The 25,649-nt window shown below is 38.7% G+C and overlaps 1 protein-coding gene and 1 pseudogene across 1 annotated transcript; both read right to left on the minus strand.

Moving 5' to 3' along the window:
* Nucleotides 1-150: 150 nt before the first annotated feature.
* TMEM64 (transmembrane protein 64) lies at nucleotides 151-24,667 on the minus strand. The gene is given in 5 exon segments (XM_036031673.1): nucleotides 151-1,815; nucleotides 1,818-1,893; nucleotides 15,057-15,212; nucleotides 23,574-24,406; nucleotides 24,502-24,667. Coding segments are annotated over 5 exon segments (1,341 nt in total). The 3' UTR covers nucleotides 151-1,705.
* LOC114502220 lies at nucleotides 16,608-16,757 on the minus strand (annotated as a pseudogene).
* Nucleotides 24,668-25,649: the final 982 nt, after the last annotated feature.

A 25,649-nucleotide genomic window follows, 5' to 3' on the forward strand; every position in this document is an offset into this window, starting at 1 on the left:
AGAAGAAAATTTTTTCTAGTTAGATAGAAAAGAGTAAATCAAATGTATTGTTTGTTGTAAAATAATTTTAAAAACCAAACAAACCAAAAGAACTAAAGAAGTAATTAGGATTCAAAAAAGAATAAGAATATTCCAATACTATACTTTTTTCTACCAATAAAGAAAGAAAGATTGGGAGGCCAATTACGTATTGTGGACTCAGATGGTCTGTACTAAGGTCTCCTGGGTATGGACTTAAAGTGAACCTCATTGTTACTCAAAGGTAAGAAAACATATGTATTATGAAGGAAAGAAAAAATATACCTGCAATAGCACAAAAACTTACACATTAAAATCAAACGCACTTCAGTGTAAGACTAGATAATGTGCTTTCAAAGAATTCTTTTGCATTTTAGTAAATCAGGGCAAAGATTTTACCCTAAAGAAAAGACAAGTTGGAAGTCTTCGATAAGTTGGAATCTTCTTGCCAAAAATGAGGTACCTTCCAGAAAATTTGTGTTCCTATCTATAATCTTGGTTATAAAAAACAAACAAAATACTGAGTCTTTAAAGTCACAATTAAACTATATTAAAAATATTAGGTGATAAATTAATACAGATGGCATATGAATCCTGTGACAAATTACTGTATGCTATACTCATAAGTACTACTAAAAAATATAGTTCACATTTCAGAATTCCTGAGTCTTATCAGAGATAAACGAGTACTGAAACAAAACAAACCCACTCAATAGTAGGGCAAATACAGATTTTATATATTAAGTTTACATCATATTAAGATTACAGTTTTAAAGCTGAAGGCAATGGGGACAAATATATATGTACTTCAATGAAATTTTAAGCATAATTTTAAAGCTTGTGTTTTTAAAAAGGCATTTTGATCAAATAAGGCCATCTGAGTGACATCTTCAATGATAGTAAGCTGAACGTTTTAAAAAAAGAACATTTTTATTTCAAAGTTTAACGATGAATGTAAAAAAAAGTGTATTTTAATGAAATGATTGAGTAAGGCTGCTATGGGACAGCCCTTTGATGATGAACCTAAGGAGAGTAAAGTGATGCAACAAGATTAACTTCTCTCTTTCTTTGCACATTACACAGTGGAAATAAAAGGTTTCTTAAGAGCACTTCAGTCTCATGTCTAGGATTTCAGCTTGTGTGAACCGGTGTAAATGGCCCTGCAACAATGCAGTGCCTGCAAAAATACATTCAACCCAAAGTTAATGTCTGTTTCTAACTAGGAAAGAACAGGGAAGCAAAGTGGTCCCACTTAAAAAAAAATAAAACAAAACAAAATCTGTTTATCCCTTCTGGAAAAACTACCAAAGCAAAGGGCATCCAATAGTATTGTAAGTTTAAAACTGCATACTTTTACTGGTCTTTAGAAGTAAGAAAGATGCATACAGATATCCAGGGTCTTTATAAATAAAGACTAACCAGAAAAATAATTGGTCACTTCTCTGTTCATAAGTATCCAGAAAGAAAAAGTTAAAAATACTAAAGTGCAGACCAACAGGCCTTTACGGGCACAATAATAATGGGGTGCAGCCAAAATTGCATCTATCTTCCAAAACAAGGTATGCAATTTAAAAACTAGTCAGTTTTGTTTGTGTTGTAATAGGGTTAGTCCTTGTCTCTGCCCTTGTGAGGAAACTGCACCTTGGACAGCATACCAGGCTCTCAATAACTTTATACTTTGCTAGAGTCACACAACGTTGATCCCAGCTCCAGAGAATGTCAGCATCCGCTTGTTGTATGATGAGCTGCTGGCATCTGGCTGACTGTCTTTCACAAGTGAGGTTTTCAGTTCCATTCACAACCTACAATAGCTGCATTCAATTCCACTTGTGCTCGATGGACTACATAAAACATGAGGCCTATACTTATAATAATCTGTAAATAAAATAAAATATGCCAATTAATATTTTATGCAGAAAAAGGGAATGAAATAATTGCAATAAATATGTGGCTTAGAAATGTTTCAAACAGGATGCTTCTCAAATACGCTCAGGTGACATTTTTAAATAGTTCACACAGAGTCACTTATTCTTCCGTTGCCTGACTCTACTGGGAGTATAAGCCAAAATCTATAGGTAACCATTATATGTTGTCAGGTAAACACAGGCAGGTATACATTCCTTCTAATCTATGTAAACAATGTTTGTTCCATAACAGATCCAAGATAGTGGAGGAATAAGTGGAAGCTGCACAAACCTCTTCCCAGGACAAAATGGAATTATAACTAATTAATAGATAAAACATCCTGAATACTAGCTGACACTACCATGCCACTACTAGTACCATGACACTACTAGTGTCAGCTGACATGAGCTGAATACTACCAACAGAATACTAGCTGGAGAGAAGCCTTATAACCAAGGAAGGACACACAGAAAAAAAACCACTTGAGTTCAATGTGACTGGTAGAAAGTGTCAAAAAGGCGTGAGAGGGCTGGCTGGGATCCCATGGGCAGCAGCTGAAGTTCCAGAGGGATAGTTCAGTGCCTGTGGGGGAGGGCATTCCCACTGAGAAGTGTGGGATCTAAACCCCAAGCCGGGCTCTGCACCTCTTTTGCACAGAGCTGCAAAAGAACCCAGATAACATCCAGCTGTGAAAAGCAGTGGGTATTCTATCTGCCAGGAAGAAGATGCTGGACACACAGACAGCCTCCTAAAGGGCCAACATAGCCACTTACTCTGGACTTTGGCAGAGGGATGGCAGAGTAGACAAGAGATACATGAGGAGAGTCTCTGTGGAGAGACCTGAAGGAACAGCCACCAGAATTCCTGTTCTCAATCATTACCCATACTGCAGGGGCCATCATTCTTAGGCAGAGTACTTCCCTCTAAGTGGCATCAGCCAGAGGGGAAGAACACAGAAATTACTCTGCCCCACCCTGTGAAGCTAAAGTCAGGCTGCTAAGGAGTACAACTGGAGGTTATCTCAGTGATTAAGTTTAACACTAAAGGGGGTTTCTGGAAGTTCTGAGCTGACACTTTAGCTGACCCTTCTCCAAGGACCGGTGCTGGTAAAAGCCAGCCTTAACACACAGCCTGGTTCTTTCTGCACATACCCAGGCCCAGTAGAGGAATCAAAAAGTTGTATATCACTGATAGCTCTGAACAGATTGCCCAGGGCAATCATAGGCAACATCTAACATACGTGTGAACCAGTCTTTGTAGACCTACCTAATATATACAGACAAAAACAAAGAGGCAGCCAAAATAGGCAGACAAAGAAACAGGTCCTAAAAGAAATAAACAAGAGAATCCTTCAGAAGAACTAAATGAAGGGAGGCAAGCAATTTATTCAGATATAGTTTAGAGTAATGATTATAAGATCAACAGCATTAAAACATAGAAGCAATAAAAAATGACAAGTCAGAAATAAAGAATGCAATAGATGAAATTAACAATACACTAGAAGGTATAAACAGTAGGATAGATAACACAAAGGATCAAATCAGTGATTTGGAAGACAACGTGGGAAAAAAAAAAACAAAACAAGCAGAGTAGCAAAAGAAAAGAGAATGAAAAGAATGAGAATAGCTTAAGAAACATTTGGACAACATAAAGCATAACAACATCCACACCATGGGGCTAAATCAAAAGGACGTGAGCAAGGGATCATGAACCTATTTGAAAAAATAATTATCGAAAACTTCCCTAGCCTGGTAAAATAAAAGACACACAAGTCCAAGAAGTGCAGGGAATCCCAAACAAAGTAGAACCCAAAGAGATTTACACCAAGATACATCATAATTCAAATGGCAAAGCTTAAAGACAGGGAAAGAATCCTAAAAGCTGAAAGAGAAAACCAGAGAAAAACTTCCAAGGGAGCTCTAATTAGACTGTCATCTGATTTCTTAACAGAAACATTTAGACTTGGGATTGGCATATAATATTCAAGATGATGAAAAACAAGGACATACAACCAAAGCACTTTACCCTGCAAGGCTATCATTTTAAAATGAAGGAGAAATAAAGAGCTTCCCAGACAAGAAAAAAGACCTAAAGGAGTTTGTTAACACCAAAGCAGTACTGTAACAAATAAAGGGCTTCCTTTAAGAAGAGAAAAAGAAAAAGAGAGGAAAATAGTTTAAAATAAAATGGTGATAAATATCTATCAATAATCACCTTACAAGTAAATGGCTTAAATGCTACAACCAAAAGACTGAATGAATAAGAAAACAAGACTCATATATATCTGTCTCCATGAGACCCACCTGAGATCAAAAGATACACACAGACTAAAAGTAAAGGGATGAAAAAAGATGATTTCATGCAAATGGAAAGGGAAAAAAAAGTTGGGTCATCAATACCTATATGACAAAAGAGACTAAAAACTAAGGCTATAGTAAGAGACACGAAAAGACTATATATAATGATAAAGGGAACAATCCAACATGAGGATATAACCCTAGTAAAAATTTATGCACCCAAGACAGGAGTACCTAAATATGTAAAGCAAATCTTGATGGACATAAAAGGAGAGATTGGCAGATATGTCATAGTAGGGGATTTAACACCTCATTGGTGCCAATGGATAGATCTGTCAGAAAATTAACAAGGGGACAGTGGCCTGATGTAACACACTAGGTTAAATGGATTTCATTGATATCTTCAGAGCATTTCACCCCCAAACGCAGAATATACATAATTTTTCAAGTGTACATGGAACCTTTTTTAGGATAGACCACATGTTAGGACACAAGTCTCAGTGAATCTAAGAAGACTGAAATCATATCAAACATTTTCTCTGACCACAATGCTATGTAACTAGTAATCAATCACAAGAACACTGAAAAATACACAAAGACATGGAAGTTAAGTAACATGTTATTAAACAATGAATGGGTCAACAAGATCAAGGAAGAAATCAAGATACCTTGAAACAAATGAAAATAAGAACACAAAATCCCCAAATCTTTGGGACACAGAGAAAGCAGTTCTCAGAGAGAAATTCATAGCATTATAGGCCTATCTCCAAAACAAGAAAAGCACAAATAAACTACCCAACTTTACACTAAAAAGAAATTGAAAAAGAACAAACAAAGCCCAAAGTGAAAAGGAAGGAAATGATAAAGATCAGATCAGATCAGAAATAAACAGAGTCTCAAAGAATGATACAAAGATCAATCAATCCAAGAGCTAGTTCTCTGATAAGATAAAAAAACTGACAAAACTTTCACCAGACTCATCAAGAAAAAAAGAGAGACCCTAATAAAATCAGAAATGAAAGAGGAGAAAACATTACTGACACCAGATTTCCAGCCAAGATGGAGGTGTAGGTGGATACACTTTGACTCCTTGCACAACCAAAGGAAAGACAACAACGAATTTAAAAACAAAAAACAACCAGTACTGCCAGAAAATCTAACTATATGGAAGTTTGACATCCAGGGTTAAAGAAGAGACATTTGTCCTGACTGGTAGGAGGGCTGGAGATGGGCAGCCTGGGAAGAGAAGATGCATAGCAAGCCTGTTGTTGGAGGACTGGGCAGGGCAAAGCAGTGACAGGTGGTCCCACATTTGCATGCAGAGAAACTGAGAACAACTGCAGAACAAGATAGACCGAGCAACCCAGGGTTCCAGTGTGGAAAAAGAAAGGCTCAAACCTCTGGCTGTAAAAATCTGTAGGTGTTGCGGTAGCAGGAGAAACTTCCAGTATCACAGGAGAGTTCATAGGAGAGACCCGCAGGTCCTACATACATACACATAAGCCCACCTGTCCTGGAATCAGCACCAGAAGGGACCAATTTGCTTGTGGGGGAAGTAACTGAAAGCCAGCCAAGAGCCAAGCAAACAGCATTGCTCCCTCTATCACCCCTCTCTCACATACAGTGCCACAACACAGTGATGTGGGTTGCCATGCTCCAGTGAATACCTAAGGTTCTGCCCCTTACAATGTAACAGGTGTGCAAAGACAAAGCATTATGGCCCAAATGAAAGAACAGATAAAAACTCCAAAAATAGAACTGAGCAATGAAGAAATAGTCAACCTATCAGATGCAGAGTCCAAAACACTGGTAATCAGGATGCTCACAGAAATGGATGAGTAAGGTCACAAAATAGAGGCAAAAGTGAAGGCCATGCAAAGTGAAATAAAGAAAAATATATAGGGAACCAACAGTTGAAGGGAAGGAAACAGACTCAAATAGACGATTTGGACCAGAAGGAAGAAATAAACATTCAACCAGAACAGAAAGAAGAAACGAGAATTTGAAAACATGAGGAGAAGCTTAGGAACCTCCAGGACAACTTTAAATGTTTTCAACATCCAAATACTAGGGGTGCCAGAAGAAGAGGAGGAAGAGCAATAAATTGAAAATTTATTTGAAAAAATAATGGAGAACTTCCCTAATCTGGCAAAGGAAACAGACTTCCAGGAAGTCTAGGAAGCCCAGAAGGTCCCAAAGAAGTTGGACCCACAAAGCACACACCAAGACACATCATAATTACATTACCCAGGATTAAAGATAAGGAGAGAATTTTAAAAGCAGCAAGAAAAAAGGAGAGAGTTATCTACAAAGGAGTGCCCATCAGCTATCAGCTGATTTCTCAAAAGAAACCTTACAGGAAAGGAGGGGCTGGAAAAAGTGTTTGAAGTCATGAAAGGCAAGGACCTACATCCACAATTACTCTATCCAGCAAAGCTATCATTAGAATGGAAGGGTAGATAAAGTGCTTCCCAGATAAGGTCAAATTGAAGGATATCATCATCATCACCAAGCCCTTATTGTATGAAATGTTAAAGGGACTTATCTAAGAAAAAAGAAAAATATGAATAGTAAAATGACAATAAACTCACAACTGTCAACAACTGAACCTAAAAATAAACTAAGCAATCAACTAGAACAGGAACAGAATCACAGTACTGGAGAGCACATAGAGGGCTATCAGTGGGGAGGGAGAGTGGGAAGAATAGGGGGAAAGGTATAGGGAATAAGAAGTATAAATAGTAGGCAGAAAATAGGGGTAAGTTCAGAATAGTACAGGAAATGGAGAAGCCAAAGAACTTATATGTACAACCCATGGACATGAACTAAGGGGGTGTGGAATGCTGGTATGAGGGGATGCAGGGCTGAGGGAATAAAGGATACAAAAAAATGGGACAACTGTAATAGTATGGTCAATAAAATATACTTAAAAAAAGGATAACTGACACCAAAGAAATACAAAGAAATGCAAGTAAATATTTTGAACTATATACAAACCAAATGGACAACCTAGACTATGTGGATGAATTCCTAGAAACATATAATCTTCCAAAACTAAATCAGAAGAATCGGAGATGTGAATAGATAGATTACAACTACTGAAATTGAAGCAGTAATAAAAAAGACTCCCTACAAACAAAAACCCTGGACTGGATGGCTTCACAGGTTAATTTTACCAAATATTCTGGGAAGAACTAACATCTCTCCTCTTCAAACTACTTCAAAAAATTCAAAAGGAGGGAAAGCTCCCAAGCTCATTTTACAGGCCGGCATTATCCTAATTCTAAAACCAGATAAAGACACTTCAAAAAAGAAAAAAAAATTACAGGCTAATATCCCTGATGAACATAAATGCTACAATCATCAATAAAATATTAGCAAACCAAATACAGCAATATATCAAAAAGATCATATACCATAGTCAAATGGGATTTATTCTGGGAATGCAAGGTTGCTACAACATTCACAAAGCAATAAATGTAATTCACCAGATAAACAAAATAAAGGATGAAAATCACATGATCATATCAATAGATATGAAAAAGCACCCATTTATGTAAAAACTCTCAGGAATGTGGCAATAAGAGAACATACCTCAACATAATAAAGGCCATATATTACAAACCAACTGCCAGCATCACACTCAACAGGCAAAAAATATAAGCATTTCCCTGAAGATCAGGAGCTAGACAGGGGCTTCACTTTCCCCTCTCATATTCAACATAGTACTGGAACTTCTAGCAATAGCAATCAGACAAGAAAAAAAAAAATGAAAGGCATCCAAACTGGCAACAAAGCAGAAAAACTGTCATTATTTGCAGATGACATGATACTGTACACAGAGAACCCCAAAGAATCCACCTAGAAACTACTAGAAGTGGGATAAATGAATTCAGGACAGTAGGAGGATACAAAATTAGTATGCAGAAATTAGTTGGTATTTTATAAGCCAATAATGAACTAACAAAAAGGGAAATTAAGAAAATAATCCCACTCGCAATTTCTTCAAAAAGAATAAAATACCTAGGAATAAATCTAACCAATGGTGTAAATACTTGTACTTGGAAAATTGTAAGACACTGTAGAAAAAAAATTACAGATACAAATAACTGGGAGCATATACCATGTTCATGGATAAGAAAAATTAATATCATTAAAAATGTCCATACTATCTAAAGCAATCTATAGATTCAACATAATCCCTATCAAGATTCTAATGCCGTATTTGACAGAACTGTAACAAGTATTTCAAAAAATTTTATGTAACCACAAAAGGCCCCACATAGGAACAGTGATCCTGAGTAGAACAAAGTTGGAGGAACCATGCTATGTAATATCAAACTATATCATAAGGTCACAGTAATCAAAACAGCATGGTGCTGGCATAAAAGCAGATATATATCAATGGAACAGAATAGAGGGTCCAGAAATAAACCCATACCTTTAAAGTCAATTAATATTTGACAGAGGAAGCAAACACATACAATGGCCTAAAAATAGTTTTATTCAAATATAAATGGTGTTGGGAAAATTGGACATATATTTGCAGAAAAAATAAAACTAGACCACATTCTTACACCGTATACAAGAATAAATTCAAAATAAACTAAAGACTTAAATATTAGACCCAAAACCATAAAAATAATCCTAGAAGAAAACATAGGTAGTAAAATCTCAGACCTACTTGTAGCAATATTTTATTCGCTATATCTCCCCAGGCAAGGGACACAAAAGAAAAAACAAACAAATGGGATTATATCAAACTAAAAAGTTTTTGCACAGCCAAGGAGACCATCAACAAACTAAAAAGACAACCCTATGTGGAATGGAAGAACATACTGACCAATTAATCTGATAAGCAGTAACCATCCAGAATTACAAAACTCAACACCTAAAAAATCCGATGAAAAAAATGGCCAAAGGACCTGAACACACACTTCTTCGAGGAGGCCATACATGTGGCCTACAGACATATGAAAAGATGCTCAACATCACTAATCATCAGAGAAATGCTAGTTAAAACCATAATAAGCTATCATCTCACACCTATCAGTATGGCTACCATCAATAAATCAACAAACAAGTGCCAGCAAGGATGTGGAGAAAGGGGAACCCTGTTGCACTGTTGGTGGGAATGCAGACTGGTGCAGTTACTGTGGAAAGCAGTATGGAGATACCTCAAAAAATTAAAATTGAGTCTGCTTTTTGACCCAGTGATCCCACTTCTGGGAATGTATCTGAAGAAATCCAAAACACTAATTTGAAAAAACATCAGCACTCCTATGTGCCTCGCAGCACTGTATGTAATTGCCAAGATATAGAAGCAGTCCAAGTGTGCATCAGTAGATGAGTGGGTTAACCAAGTATGGGACATTTACACAATGGGATACTACTCAGCCATAAAAAGAATAAAACGTTCCTCTTTGTGACAGCATGGATGGACCTGGAGAACATTATGCTAAATGAAATAAGCCAGTCGGAGAAGGACAAGTACCATATGATTTCACTCATATGTGGAATCTAATGAACAAACTGAACTAATAAGCAAAACACAGACAGACTCATAGATAGAGAACAGTGTGACAGCCACTGTGTGACAACAGTGTGGCAGGGGGATGAAGGGTGTGGAGGGACTGAGCCAAAAGGAACAAGGACTCATGGACATAGACAACAATATGGTGATTATAGGGGTAGAGCAGTGTAAGAGGGTTAAATGGTAATGAAAAAAAATACAAAAAAATAAAACTAAAATGCTATTAAATAATAATAATAATAATAATAATAATAATAATAAAAGAAAAGTCAGACCTGTCTCTGCACTAACAAGCTTCCTTCAAGGAATAAAATGTGCTCAACAGAGGTAACAGCTGGCTGAACTTCACTGATGTAATTAATATAGCTTCTATCTCTGTACAATGATAAATGCCCACAGATATTTCTAAGTCCACTTAGAAGCACCACCATTTGCAGATGAAATACCTAGTGAAATCAAAATTAGAAATATAAGACCCACTGGAAAAATGAAATTCCAATAAACTTCAAAAATTAACAATAAATTGTGAATGCACAAGTCTGTAGTTAGGAACAAATAAAAACAAAGGGAAACATGGCAATGGGTTGAAAATGCCACTCAAAGGGATTCTAGAGGAAGCATCACACAGAAAGTGAGGTTCTAGTCTTGGATTAGTTGCTCAACAGTGATGTGATTTCAGTGAAGTCCCTCAAGCCATGTGGCTTTGGCTTCTTGCATTCAACAGGAAGCTATGGTCCCTACGTTTTAGCAGTCAGCACATAGTTCATCAGAATGTCTCAGCAGCCATCTCTTCTAAGTGGTATTTATTCAGAGGTCTTTTGTAAATCAGTTTTCTAGAGCCTGGAACCAATTTAAAAGAGAAAGAGGGTTGGGTAGTTGTTGTGTGATGTCCAAGCAAGTTTCCAAAGGCTGCTCAAAACACAGGTAACCCTAAAATGCAACATTGCTGTATTAAGCCTATCCATAATTTTAAATTTTATAGGGACAGTGTCTTAACTCCAAGTGCTAAGGGTGGTGGGGGTGAGGTGGAGGCAGGTTGGTGATGGAGGAGAGGTAGATGCAAAGGGACTTGGAACTTGGTCAGGGGACACCATGAAGTATGTATCATCATCCAATACAATTCTAAGCAAATTAGGTATTTTAAAGGTGGGGCTTTGAAGCTTGTTTTTTTCCCTAACACGTTAGTTCTTAGAAAAACAAGATACAATTACTGAAAACCCTAAATTTGGTACTTAGCAGTGCAAAATGACACCATGTAGAGATAGAGATGGAAACACTGTTAGAACTAATGGGGAGAGATGCTAAACATGGATGAGATGCCCAGTCCTGTTTGAGACAAGCTGGACTTGAGGTGCAGTGAATGGGTCTGAAACAGGGAATGAAGGCTGAGCTGAACATTTACTATGGCCCTAACACAAACATAATAGCAATGGATGTACCAAGAAGAAAAGTTTTCAGAGTCAGACTGGAAAGCCTTGGCTATAGTGTTGAGAAACACTGATGTAGGGATGAGAGGAGGAAAAGACTGGTAAATGGGCCAGGAAAGTGGAAAAGCAATCAAGATACTAAGGGAAGAAGGTGTTCTTATTCTGCAGTCTGACTGAGATGAAGGTAGTGTAACAACTCCAAGAGCAGATATAGCAAGACAACAGGAAGGAGGCTCAGACCCAGAGGCAAACCTTTTAGTTCCCAGGTAGGTGACCTGGCTCTGTCCACATGGAGATGTCCTTCTGGACCCTAGGGCCTGTTGGTTTGTACTGCCTCTCCACACACCACTTCCTAAGCTCAGTACAGTGTAAAATAAAAAAAAAAATGACTGTTTTATAAAATTTCTCTATTAAAATAGAAGCCTCAAGCACAGAATCTCTTCACCATCAACTGGAAAGCATGAACAAAATATGGGAGGTTAGTAGATTTCTCAAATGGAAACTGAGGGGTTTTCTATTTGAAGATCTGATTTTGCTATTAAGCAAGAAGAGAGTCTATGAAGAACTGAGAGGCAAATAGAGGAAGGAGTCAAACTGTGAGGAGGGGAGATGGATTAGAAGATGTCACTAAGGAAACAGCTGGGATATGGGCAGTGTGGAGAGACCAGCTGATGTTTGTAAACAATCTGTCTGGTTGTATGACTTCCCCAAAGGAACAAGTGCAAAGCAGATGAGACAGATTTATCCAGAGCAGGGGAGGTGGGTGCACAGAAAAATATGGGCAAGGACAAGAGTAATTGAATGAACAGACCATGGGATCTCAGTAAGATTCCTACAGGTAGGAATCTTAACTTGGAATAGCTGTGCCTCCTATAAGCATCTATGTGCTGTTGCTAAATTCTGTGGATACTGTGGACTTGGCCGACAGCTCTAAAACTGTTGCAGATCTATGGCTCATTTCTAGCTAATGAGAGAAATGTCACAGAGACCCTAACTCCACCAACTGCAAACTAAGCTTCCTCCTTTTTTCTTATGCTCATTTCCCTCCTTTCCCCTTGCTTTTCATTTATTTTCTGTGAGCTGAACTAAGTCCTTCCAGAAACAAATTTAGCTGTAATATCAATAGATCCGATCAAAGCATAAATATGTCTGTACTTTTTTTTGTTTTGGTGACTGTTTTTCATAAATGCCAAGGTTAAGAAATATTTGTCTTTTACCCATTTTTGTATCCTAAGGTTAAATTTGCCAGTTTTGCAAAGTAAAAAAAAAATCAGTGGAAAAAGAAGACCCTACACTTTAAGACTCACCACTGACAAATGCCTGCTGTAACCCCAGTGATTACAGGTAATTAATGAGATGCACAGAAATATACAGTACTAAATACTGAAAATCTTCTGAAACCTGTTAACATGAGGAATTCTAACTACTCAAAAATATACTATAAGGGAAAAAAAGAGGTTTTAAGTAGATTACTCATTTTCAAGAAACTAAAGAAAAACAAATAAGCTTAAGTTTATACTAAACAAATTGGAGAATACAGTGTACATCAGAATATTATAGTGGTACCTCAGGATGATTCTAAACAAATTATTACATAAATATAATACATACAAAATTTAGTGATTAGCATTAATAAAAATAAACCAACTATAATAAAAACTCTAAACCTAGATTCAGATTATTTGAAAACATTTAGCTCTGAATTAAAAATAGTAAAGAAAAAACACTGCCTCTCCAAATAGCAAAAATATTACAAAGTTTTCCTTCACAAGCCCTTTTATTGACAAGCTTTATTTATAGTTCATTATAAAAATTCCTGGGCTTACTGTTTACTAGGCTTATACTGCATGAGTACAAAGGAAATCAGTCTGGCTTTATTTATCATAGCAATGTTGATATGAGATACAGTAGCCTCAAAAACATGAGAAAAATGTCATTAACAGTAAATCTGTAACATGATACCACATATTCAGTAACAGTGTGAATTAAAACTAACAAGTACGGCATTAATAATTTTGGTTGACTGTCTAGCTAGTATTATTGTTCAGCAGACTACGGTTCACTGGTCATGAGCATGAATGGTCTCTAGAGTCAACTGCCTCATCCTGTCCTTACATCTGTGACCTTAGAAAAACTATTATCTGCTGGTGTGCTGACAAACAAGCTCTTGGATATCACAGGTTGGGAATCTTAACTTGGAGCACCTTCCATTGTCCATGGTGTAAATATCTTTGCCATGATTAATTTTAAGCTACAAATGTTACATCACTAAGGGAAGTATTGGGAAGAGATGTCCACAGTGGTCTTGAGGTAATAAAAGTAGAGACCTCCTACGATTTTGCTAGGAATTAAATGAGCTTAAATATGAGGTCTGTCTAGAAAAAGTGAAGCCATTGTTAATATGACAGCAACAGTTTGCACACCTTCGATGCAACATGGCAGTCAAAGAGAGTGGACTGGAATGAGCAATGTGTGAACAATGATAATTTCACTGTACTAGTCAGTGGGGGCAGTAGATGCCATTAAGTGAACATGTGTATTGTGTGGCTGGTTGCACTCAAAATACCTGCATGAGCAGAGCAACAGTCTGCATCAAATTTTGTGTTAAGCTTGAACATTCCTCTGTGGAAACTCTTCAGATGATTCAGATGGCTGCAGCTATGGGGAACTAGAGATTGGCAGCTTCATCATGACAACACTCATGCATCATGTCTGCTGCAGAGTTTTTTGCAAAACTTCAAATCACCTAGGTGACTCAGCCTCCCTATAGCCCAGATTCGGTGCCCTGTGAATCTGGGCTGCCTTTTCCCAAACTAAAATCACTTTTGAAAGGGAAGAAATTTCATACAATCACTGAGATTCAGGAAAATATGATGGGGCAGTTGATGGAGATGAAGAGAACTATGTGAGTTCCCAACGTGACTACTTTGAAGGGGACTGAGGTGTCATTGCCCTATGTACAATATTCCTTGTATCTTGTATCTTCTTCAAAAAATGTCTCTATTTCTCATATTACATGGCTGGATACCTTCTGGACAGATCTTGTATATGCCATGTAAAGCACTCATTAAAGGTTAGCTATCATCTTCATCATCAGCATCATCTTACTAAATCATCAAAATTTATGGTAAGTTTATATTTTGGTATGTCTCAGGAGTAAAATGGGTCACAACTAAAGAGATAAAATAAAAGTCTTTCTGTATGCAATTTAAAAGTACTGAATAAATGTGTCTACATAGCAGGACTCTCCTCTTTTATCAACCTCTAATACAGTATTATATATACCCCAAACTATATTATAATTTACATGGTAATAATACTCCATTATAAAAATCTCATTTAGATTTGCAGCAGAATACTTTACTTTTTATAAAGCCATACTTTCTGAAAAACATTTGTTCTACCTCAAAATATACCAGAAAAGAAAATTTACATTGCCAGTATAATATTCTAAAAGTACCAATAGAAGAGTTCAATAATTTGAAGATAAAGTAACTAAGATAAAAACCCAACCCCACTAAAACCTTGCTAAAATTATCTTTAGAAAGAGTAGTAACACTTCACACTAACTCAAAATAGAGTATTTAGTATTTGATTTAGTGAGGACTTTGAAAATAATCACTGCAGAAAGAACCTGGTTTTTGTTATTCCCTTTTTTGTTTAAGAGAATATTCATTAGTATAAATTCAGTTCTATATACTTCCATATAGCCACACAATAAAAAATATAAATGTTGTCAAAATATTAAGTAAAATGAAAGAACAAGAAAAGACATGAAAAGAAATCCTCTTAAATTATTTTCAATAAAATCTGTTAGGTTTAAAACAGCAATGTCACACAAGGATAAAAAAAGACAACCCTTGGCCTTCAACTCACCTGTAAACAAAAAACAAAATATCCACTAATGGTCTGTTCTGTGATGACATCTTCCATGGTCCGCAAGGTGGTACCCAGGTAGGAATTCAGGAGCTGGGTAGGAAGCAGTCCCACTGAAGATGCCATCAGATAGTTGGGTAAAGAGAGATCAGTCATCTAGAAGACCAAATTAAAGGGAATGGGATAATGATTTATTACCAAGAAAACTTTCAATCTCACATAAAACTGTGTGTATAAGTCTTCCCAGTGGTTTTTCCTTGGGGATAGAGGGGGCTGAAATATGTTACAGGGACCTAACTATTGAAAATGATCATAAATGGAATACATACAAATGTAGAAGATTTAGAATGAAAAAAAGTTAAAATTTTTTAAATATTCTATTATTCTACATTAAAAGATAACATTTATGACTATCTTTTTTTCTTACATGTATATAAAATATGCACAAATGGATCACTTTGTAAAAAGTCTTCTTCATGTCATTCTTCTTCATAACATACTTAAATGGCACTCTGGTCACAGGTCTTTGAAGTCAGATAACCCTAGAAGGACTTCTCGGTACTGGAACTCCATCAGCTATACCCTGTCTTGGAGCATCAATATTTCATCTGTAAAATGATAATAACTGCCACCCTACATGATATTTGCTAGAAATATTTTCTAGTAAATGCCTAGAACATGAGTGACACTCAAAAAAGGTAAATTATTATCATTATGCAATTTCACTACCACTGTGTGGCTGCAGCTCAATTTAACCATTCTTTTGGCATGGAACATTTAAATCACTTCCTTATGTTTTTCTTTGTGTATATGTGATTATATATTTCTTTTTTGCCATTATAAATTTTTTAAAAACTATAATGAAAACCTTTGTACACTAACCTAACTATACTAACTACACTAACCATTATAGGAGTCAGTGTCCAAAATATTCCATAAAACCCATCTCTCAGTATTCACACAGTCTGTGATCCTTTCTCTAGAGCTCAGACTGTACCTGGTAAGGTGTTTTAAGCTCTGTGGGGAGGCCCAAGAGATGAGGAATGGATGTCTTTAACCAAGGGGAGCAAAGACCTGAGGCCTGTCTGGAGGCAAATTATTCACCAGTCAAACCTTAAGATGACTGCAGCCTGGCCACACCTTGACTGCAGGTGTTAGAGAGAACTGAGTCAGAGGCACCCAGGGTGCTGCAAAGGGATTCCTGACCCACAGAAACTGAGATAATTTATTGTTTAAGCCACTCAGTTTTGGAGTGATCTCTTACACAAGTAACTAATACAAAGTATTTTTCTACTTCTTTAAGGAAAATCACTAGGAGGGGAAATACTGGATCAAATTGTAAAAACTGTTTTCCAAAAAAGTCCACAGCGATTTACATACCTATCAATAAGTAATGCACTAGTGTCCATTTCATTATACCAACTTTAAGTATGAAACTTGTCTTTCCAAGTTAGACAAGGATAAAAGTATTTCATCATTGTTTAATCTGTACTATTTCAATTTACACTGATATTAGTTTTATATTAGTTTTTTTTCTTTTTTCCTTTTTTGCCAGTGAGAACACGAACATAGTCCCCAACACCACAAATTATGCAGTTGAGTTTCCCACATTTGGGGAAATCGCAAGAGTCAGCAATGGATAAGCGTCGCCCTGGGAATACCACCTTCATGATCATGGTATCTCTCCTGCCAGGTAAGTATAATATTAGTTTTAAATATACTTTTTTCGTATTTGTATTTCTTTATGGCTTTATTTGTTCACATCTGTCCGTTTTTAAAATTTGAATGTTAAGTATTCTTATTTACTCCTAAGGGCTCTTTATATAGTAAGGACAATCTTTTGACTATTCTATATTGCAAATATTTTCCTCTGTAGGGTCCCTTACATTTTAATTTTGTTTTGGCATACAATTGTTTCTACATTTTTATGTAATCAAGTATTATCAATCTTTTCCTATGATTTTTTCATTGCTTTTAGCTTTAGAAAAGTCTTTTTAGATCCTAGTGCTGGTTTTTACCTATTATTTCTTTTTTATTATATTTTCCTTTGTAACATTTACCACTTATTCCTCCTGGTATTTACTTGGCTTAAACATACCTATTCCTCCCCTTACCCAATAACTAATATTCCTAGCATTAGTTGTGGAATAATTAATAACTTTTCCAATGACTTGTGATATTTACTTTGTTAGAAATAAAGCAATTGTACATACAATGATCTATATAAGGCTTTAATATGGTCCACTGATATCTTAAATCTTGTAAAGACTATCAGTTAATATCTTTATTTCTCTCCTTTTAAAAATTGTCATAACTATGCTTAGCTATTTATTCTTACAGATACATTTAGGTTACTTTGTCATTCAAAAAAATATTACTCAATTTTATAAGGTAAAGATTGTGGTAAATTTATAAATTAATCTGGATAGAGCTGAAATCTCCAGAATATTCAGCATTCTTTTCCAAAATGTTTCTATAAATTCTCAGAATCTTTTATATCTCTTACTAATATTTACTAGTTTTATTCATATATTATGCATGATATTAACTTATTTCCAAGCATTTTACATTGTTGTTGATGCTATTTTGAGAATGACTTTTCCATGTCCTCACCTTGGTATTAGTAGTATGTGAGAGTTTGGATTCTTCCTTCACTACGATCTTATTTTCAGTAAAGCAACATTCATCAGATGATTAACTAGATGCAGTTTTGCTGGTTTGGGAGGTCACTCACAACCCCCTAACGAATTACTGACTCAGCAACTGCCCCACCAAGATCTGAGTGGCACCCACAGAGACGGCAAGTAAAGATACAACTAACCTACCTTGAAGGATTACACATGACAATACACACCAGCCCCTTAGGAATAAGCAGAGTAGGAGCCATGTGTGCAGAGGATTAGAGTGAACAGGATTAAAATTAGCTTCAGGAAAGGGGCAAACAGTGACCTGTGAAAGAAGAGGCTTTGGAAACAACTCTGAAAGGTACATCTGGGTTGGCAGGTAGACACGTGGGATGAGGAAGAAAATGAACAGGAAGGCGACACTGGGCAAGAAAGCACGGGCTGTACTGGACACTGGCATGCAGTCTAGGTTGTTTCTAGGGCACATGCAGAGGAATCCTGCAGAACAAAGATGGGAAAAGTACTTGGGTGAGGCTTGTAGGGGTCATGGAGTGACACTGGGGGGTTCTAGTTAAGGAATGACATTAAGTGGGGCTAAGTTTTAGAAAGTTTCCTGACAGTATGGAATGCATACAGGAATGAAGAACTTTACTTTAGAATAAACATGTTAAATATATAAAAATAAGTAAATATGACAAATTTGAATCTTATAATAATTTGCAGTAATAAAATATTATATCTTCTAGATATTATCTTCAAAATGAATACATAATGTCAATGCAAATATTCAATCTATAGTCTAAATGTAATGAAGTTTCTCTGAATAGTCAAAAAGATTGTTATAGAATATGACAAACTATAGGTTTATAATTTTTACTCATTCAACAAAAATTTATCATATGCCTTCTCTACATAAGGCCCCACTCTAAGCAGAAATAAAGATACAAAGAAAACCATAGCCACCTGTGTGATCATTTTAAGTAATTTTGTGATATACTTAATGACAAAATGTTCATTACATTCATTAAAAGGTCACAAAACTCATTTATAAAATTTACTTATAATGTTACAGAGGCAAAGCATTGCATTAACAAATGCAAAGACTAGAAAAATAAACACTAAAATATTGACTTTTTTCAAGTAAAAATAACTTGTACTTTTCAAAGTTCTTACAATAATTATTTTGTAGAAAGAAAAAAACAAATACTGTTAAAATAAGTTCTTAAAAGACTTCTCTGCTTTAAAGATTTTTTTTTTTTTAATCTAGGAAGGGATAATAAGACTACAATACAATAGGCTGAAGATACAGATTTGTGAACTGTAAACCCATATGGCACTGAAACCAGGAGGTCTTTGAGAAACCCAGCTCTTCCCAGCTAAGTCCAGGACTCTCCCATTCACCAGTAGTTTGATCTTGGATTAATTACTTCACACACCATGCCTTGCCTGACTTAGCTGTTAGGTAAGGATTAGGGTTGATGTGAGCATTAAGTAAAGTGCATGTTAGAAGAACAGGGTCTGGCACTTAATGAGTGCACTATAAATATTTTTAAGTTCAAAAAATCTCTGAATGTCAGTGTTCTCATTTTGGCATGCAGAGGATAGAAAGAAATAGTACACAATAAACAAACTATGTATTGTATCACAGCTACGCAGCAGGTATTAAACACCAGAAAGTATGGGTTAAAAAAAGTAACTATAAATAATTCAAGATGTCACAGTAAATGTTAAAACCAAGTCTGCTTTCAACTGTGAGGTATTTGCCCCCTAAAGAACTCAGCCTCTCCATCACTGGCACAACCTTCCAAGACTGTTGTGATGATTAAGGGATTTCATGCATAAAATTCTGCTCTGTAACTGTGACATGGTATATAACATAGGAATAAGAGGATCTTTCATGCTATGGTCTATGTTTTTAAACTTATTTTAGGTTTCAAAGATTTAACAATTGAAATAAAATTTCCCATGTGGATTTAAGAAATAGAAACTATCAGAGTCTTGACTTTTTAAGTTCCTCTATAGCCACAGAGAAAAGAGAAAGAATTATTTTGAGGATCTCCTGTGGAATGAGAATAAAATCAAACTCTTTTGAAAGTTGCAAGCACTGATACAAATACTGTTACCTATAAAAACCAATGATCATGTATTATTTTTTGAATTAAAGGTAACATTTCACAGGTGGTAACTTTAAACTTTAGAAGTCCAGATGACCCCAAGTGGGCATCTTAAAGGAGAGCTTACAAAAAATACTTTAAGGTTTACTAAATACAGAATGAAATGTTATTCTTGTGAACGTTTCCAGTTCTCAACTTTATAAATGATTTCCTCCTAGTCAGCTTTACTCTTTTAGTATTTGATCTCCTCCTGTACCTGCATCAATTGTCCTTTCTTATCGAACCAGTTTCTTTTTCCAGCAACTGATAAACAGGAACACCCAAAGTTTCAAGGCTACAGACATGATTTGCTATGTTTGAATCAGAATTATCGTATCTACCTCTTAGAGTGTGAAGGATTATATAAATTAATGCATTAAAGGGCATGTAGTAAACTTGGGATGGCAGAAGAGAGGCTGGAGAGTAGTTATGAGGGTTTTCTGCAGGGGAGTACCAAGATCAGACCTGGCAGCAGTAAGATCTACAGAAACAAGATTTTGCAGAAAACATACGAGGAAAAAGCTTTAACTATTTCCTGGCAGAAATATTTGTGCATCTTTAAAATAGGAAAAAAAATTAAATATGTGGGAAATTATATTTCTTATGATATAAGAATTGATACTCTAAAGTGTTATGTACTTATTTTCCATTTAAAGAGTTTCCAGCCCTGGCTGGTGTGGCTCAGTGGATTGAGTACCCGCCTGTGAACCAAAGGATCGTTGGTTCTACTCCCAGTCAAGACACATGCCTGGGTTGCTCGCCCGGTCCCCAGTAGGGGGTGCGTGAGAGGCAACCACACATTGATGTTTCTCCCCCTCTCTTTTTATCTCCCTTCACCTCTGTCTAAAAATAAACAAATGAAATTTAAAAAAAAGAAAGTTTCCAAAGTGGGCTATCAGCCTGCTTATCCCTTCCTAACACACATGGAAGCAGGAAGAATTATGGTTGAGAACAGGTAAGAAGGGGGAGAACTCCTTCCTTCTTTGGTATATTCACCTTTACAATCAGATCTTGACTCTGTAAGTGTAAAGGCCGCTAGCCACACCATTAATAATAGTAACTGCTAACAGTTATTGAGTGTTGACTATGTCCCAGGGAAAATACTGCCTTCATTGGACTAGTTCAATTAACCCTAACTCAGTGGACATTGTTGAGGGTTGTCTGTTTCCAAGACTGTGCCTCTTAGGACCACTACACTTCAGTCCTCTTTGAGGTGAGACCAGATACATTTCTCTAATCCATGGGCATTGAGAAAATGATTGAGAGGGAGTGGGTGAATAATTTAAAATACAGGAAGAGAAGAAGAAAACAAGAGAAATACGCCTGGAAAAGAGGGCAGTAGTGGAGGGCCAAAGGAGCCTGGAGCGGAGAGGGTAGGGTTGGAATGGATGTCTCAAAAGTAGAGGGGAAAGTCACCCTAACACAACATCCACCTAAGCTTTCTTTTCACTTACACACCATAAATGAATTTAGTAAGCTGTTCAGGTTGAATAATGGAAATGGACAAGATGTATGAGACTATATCCAATGGCTTCACAAGGCTCTCTGCACATGACCACATGTAAGAAATTTCAGTGTGATATACCTAATCAACCCGACTTGAGCTCACCCCTCAGCTGTGCCACCTCAGAGGGAGGTGGGGGCCCACCCTCAACAAGCCCCAAGATAACTGAGCCCCCAAGTCTTACATGATAAAATTGTGCTAATAGTACCTATTTTAACATACCTTTTTTTTTCTTCTTTTCTCTTGACCCCACAATGCCAAATTGAGAGCTGTCCCTGGTTAAGCTCAGTTTCAACTACATAATTATCTTAATTTGCACATACAAAATATAACTTCTTACTCAATGATAAAGAAACATTATCAAAAAACACCTTATTTTTAATTAATGAATATGTAATGAGAGTCCTTATTCCTTATTGTATGACCAAAAGGAAGAAACAGAGCCATCGATGACATCCTATCATCAGACTATAGTGTAAAGTTTGACTCTATCACTTATTTACTACCTAGGTGACCTTGGGTAATTACAGTAATGTCTACTAAGGCTAAGATGTATTAATACATGTTTGTTAAGCCAGGCTCTATTACATGTATTTACCTGATGCACTCTTCTTAATAATCCTACAAAGTGGTACCACTAGTTTCCCCATTTACAAATAAGAGACTGAAACACAGAAAGAACAAGCAACTTGACCTACAGAACCTGAGCAGCAAGACTCCCTGCACCCAGCTGTGTTCCTTACTATCCAACAGCAGACTACAGGGCATGCACAACTGCCTGCTGCAGGGCTGGTGTAAAGGTAAGACCAGTGCATGGAAAGAACCTAGAACAGCATGACCACAGCAGATGGACAAGAAAGGGACAAGGATTACAAGTATACAAGTATACTGAAGAACTAAGCAAACTTCCTTAGTCCAACCATCATTCAAAGTCTTAGGACACTTGATATTACCTGAGCTTGATGAAAGTTCATGTTTACACTTCTTACTGTAGGAGGTTGTGAAAGGGAAAAAATTAATACTGAGTCCCTACCAATCTACTGTAAATGCCAAACTTGATCTCTACAGGTAACACTTTATGTACTTCCAGGCCTCCACCAAAATTCAGTCCAGTCATTGATGCTGCTGGTTAGAGGCAACTCGAGATTTGTAAAAGGATTTCAAGAGAAAAGAAAAAAAATCTTATTTGTCACAGAGAAGAAAGCTTTTTAGAACTATTCTTAATAGGAAACAAAATGAGAAAGTTTCTAGAGAGTAAAAATTATTTATTTTCTAAACAAAACAATGTGCTAGGCCCACTAGCAATATATAATGCAAGCACTCCTATGGTTTTGAATGCTATCTCTCTCTACTTTCACACAGTTTCTTTAAGTCTAGCTGAGAGGCTGAGTTCTTGTAAAATTTCTGCAAACTCTGTAGAATCAGTTAATTTGGGGAACTCAGTAATCTAGTCCAACCCTACAGGCAGGTAGGTTGGTAATGTGTGCCCAAGTCACACCAACTGTGTAAAGAGGAGTCCTTTCTTCTTGCAGTGGGTCAGTCTCCTCACAGGCAGGGTTTCTGTTCCTCCATCAGTTGCAAAAGGAGCAGACAAGCTACAGGGATTTAAGTGCAATAGCAGAACATGCAAGGGCAGAAAGTCTGGAAGAGTGTAAAGAAGAAAAACATGCTCACTGGGCACACGGTTACCTGGTGATTTCAAAATGAAGTTCCTTCAAAGAAATAAGTACAAGGATTTTCCTCTTTACATTGTATTAAAGCAAATTAGGGGACAAAGTAAAGACCTATTACAATTAGGAAACTCAGTGTGGAGTTGGCAGCTACAAGCCCCAATGTTTACCTCATGTCATTAAACAGTGGAGTCAAACTGATTCAGGAGACAGAGAAGGTAAGAATGCAGCTGTTACCCGTTGACTGTCGCAACGCTACTAGAAAACATGACAACTGAGCCTCAGTTCAATTGGAAATGAACATTTCCTTTCATCTTCACTCTCAGCCATGAGGGCTGTTCACTTTCAACCAAACGCGTGCAGAAGGGAGGTATTCTCCCTCTGCTAGACTCCCACTGAAGGCCTGACCCTGATAGCTTTACTTCTGTGAGCTTTCCCAGGCTGCCAGAAGTCACTGTAACTGCTATCGTTGTCACCTCTGGCTGGTACTGATCCCATAGAGCACCCTCTCAGGCGTCCCAACCACTCTAACAAGCATGAATCGGAGGGCCGCGGACGCCACTCACCGAGAACACTGCGTTCTGTAGCCCAAAGGGAATGGGAGTCAGCCTGGCCAGTGCCACCACTTTGAGGCCGCCGGCTCCCTCCACCACACGGATGACCGCGCTCAGCCGCTCGCTGCCCCGCACCCGGGCGGCCACGCGAGCTGCCAGCAAGCGCCGGCACACCACATGCGCGACGCCGGTGCCCAGCAGGACGCCTGCCGCCATGAGCGCCATGCCCAGTACGAAGCCGTACAGGTAGCCAGCAGCCACGCTGAGCACGATGTAGCCCCAGCCGCAGGGGAACGACACGGCCACGAAGCCCAGCACGAAGAGCAGCAGGCTCAGCAGCGGCGGCAAGCCCTCGGCCCAGAGCAGCAGGTGCTGCAGCGAACGGCGGGCCAGCGCCAGCGAGGCCAGGCCCAGCGCTGCCAGCAAGCAGCCCAGCGTCAGGCCCCGGCAGCCGCAGGCGCCGCCCGGGCAGCAGCAGCGCGCCCGCCCCACCTCGGCCACGCCGCCCACTCCCGCCGGGCCGCCTGCCGGGGCCGCGCCCTCAGCCGGCAGCTCCGAGGCCGCGGGAAGGCCGGGGCACCCAGACAAGCACTGAGCGGGGAGGCGGCCCAGGGTCTCCGCGCCCGCTCTCCCTGCTGCAGGGTCCAACAGCCCCGAGTCCACACGCGCGGCCTTCAGCCAGCCAGTCCCTTTGCCGCGGCGCCTGTCAGGCGGCGGCCCTCTACCGCGCGTGTCTGCTCGGGGGCGGGGAAGCCCCAGTAAGGTCTGGCGGCAGGCAGCGGAGGGCGAAAGAGCGGGCTGCGCATGACACCCTGGAGAGCAGAAGATCTGCCAAGTGTGAAAAGCTCAGGACCAGCAGCTTCGAGCCCGCCCCTTTCCGGCTAGGGGGCGGGGTTCGGGAGTAGGGCGGGGTCTGGCGCGAGCAGCCCTCTGGATCCGCCCCTTGCGACGTACAGCGCTACTGGGCGAGAAGTGGTGACGCCTTTCTGTCGCCTCACGTGGGCGCGCTTGGCTCTCAGATCCGGCCCGGTATTTCGGGTGTTTGGATCTGCTCTTGTCCTTCTCGGTGGTCTTAAGGCCTCTGTCGGACCCGCAGCGGGTCTCATCTCTCTTGGGGACACTCGGTCGGCTCTGTGGAGGGCTTGCTAGTCGTAAACCTCCCCGGGTGGCGAGGTTCTACCAGGGTCTCAGGTAACCAGGTCCACCTGGACTGTGTCCCCCCGACCCCAGGCCATGCTGAATCACAGGCTTGGACAAGGGGCCCTCAGGCTCGCGGGCGTTTCCTCTTCCCCTTGTCCTTTACGGTTCGTGTTCCTGTGTTCCCACACGCACCCGCCGGGGCTCAGCGTCTTCCAGGAGCGGAAGTGACAGCACAACCTATTAGTCGTTGTGACGCTGACGACGAACAAGTTGCTAGCCCTCGGTCTGGGATCGGGGTGCCCGTGTCACCTGCGATTCTCTTGACCTCACCCCGGTCTCTAGGCGCCTGCCAGGACGCTTTGGGGACAGCTGTCACCAGGTGCCTGCAGAAATACTGTTGGGTAAATAAAAAGATCACAATTTACAGGGGAGTCACCCATAAACTCTCTCGCAGGCAGGAGAACCACACAAAGAGACTAAGAAGCCATGAGGGTGGATACGGTGTGCCAGTCAGGAAGCAAGGGAGACAGAAGCATCTACAGGTGGCTACTGATTGGATGTGGGAGAGAGGGACAAAGAGTCAAACTTAACACCTGGTCAGAGAGGAGAAGGGGTTGTGTGGCTGGGTGAAAACGGTAAAGAGATTAAGAAAAAAAAGTCATAGACACTGGCAACAGTATTGTGATTAACAGAGGGAAAGGGAGGTGGGGGGAGGTAGAAGAGGGTAAAGGGGAATAAATGGTAATGGAAGGAGACATGACTTGGGGTGGTGAACACACAATATAATATACAGATTATAGAACTGCACACCTGAAACCTGTATGATTTTACTAACCAATGTTACCCCAATAAATTCAAAAAAGAAAAAAAACACCGCCTGGGTTTCTCCTTCCAGGTAGGGGCAGGTACTGGGAACACAGTTTATGGGACAGATAAAGAGTTAAGATG

Source organism: Phyllostomus discolor, chromosome 7 (assembly GCF_004126475.2).
Source record: "Phyllostomus discolor isolate MPI-MPIP mPhyDis1 chromosome 7, mPhyDis1.pri.v3, whole genome shotgun sequence".
In the NCBI taxonomy this organism is placed as follows: Eukaryota; Metazoa; Chordata; class Mammalia; order Chiroptera; family Phyllostomidae; genus Phyllostomus; species Phyllostomus discolor.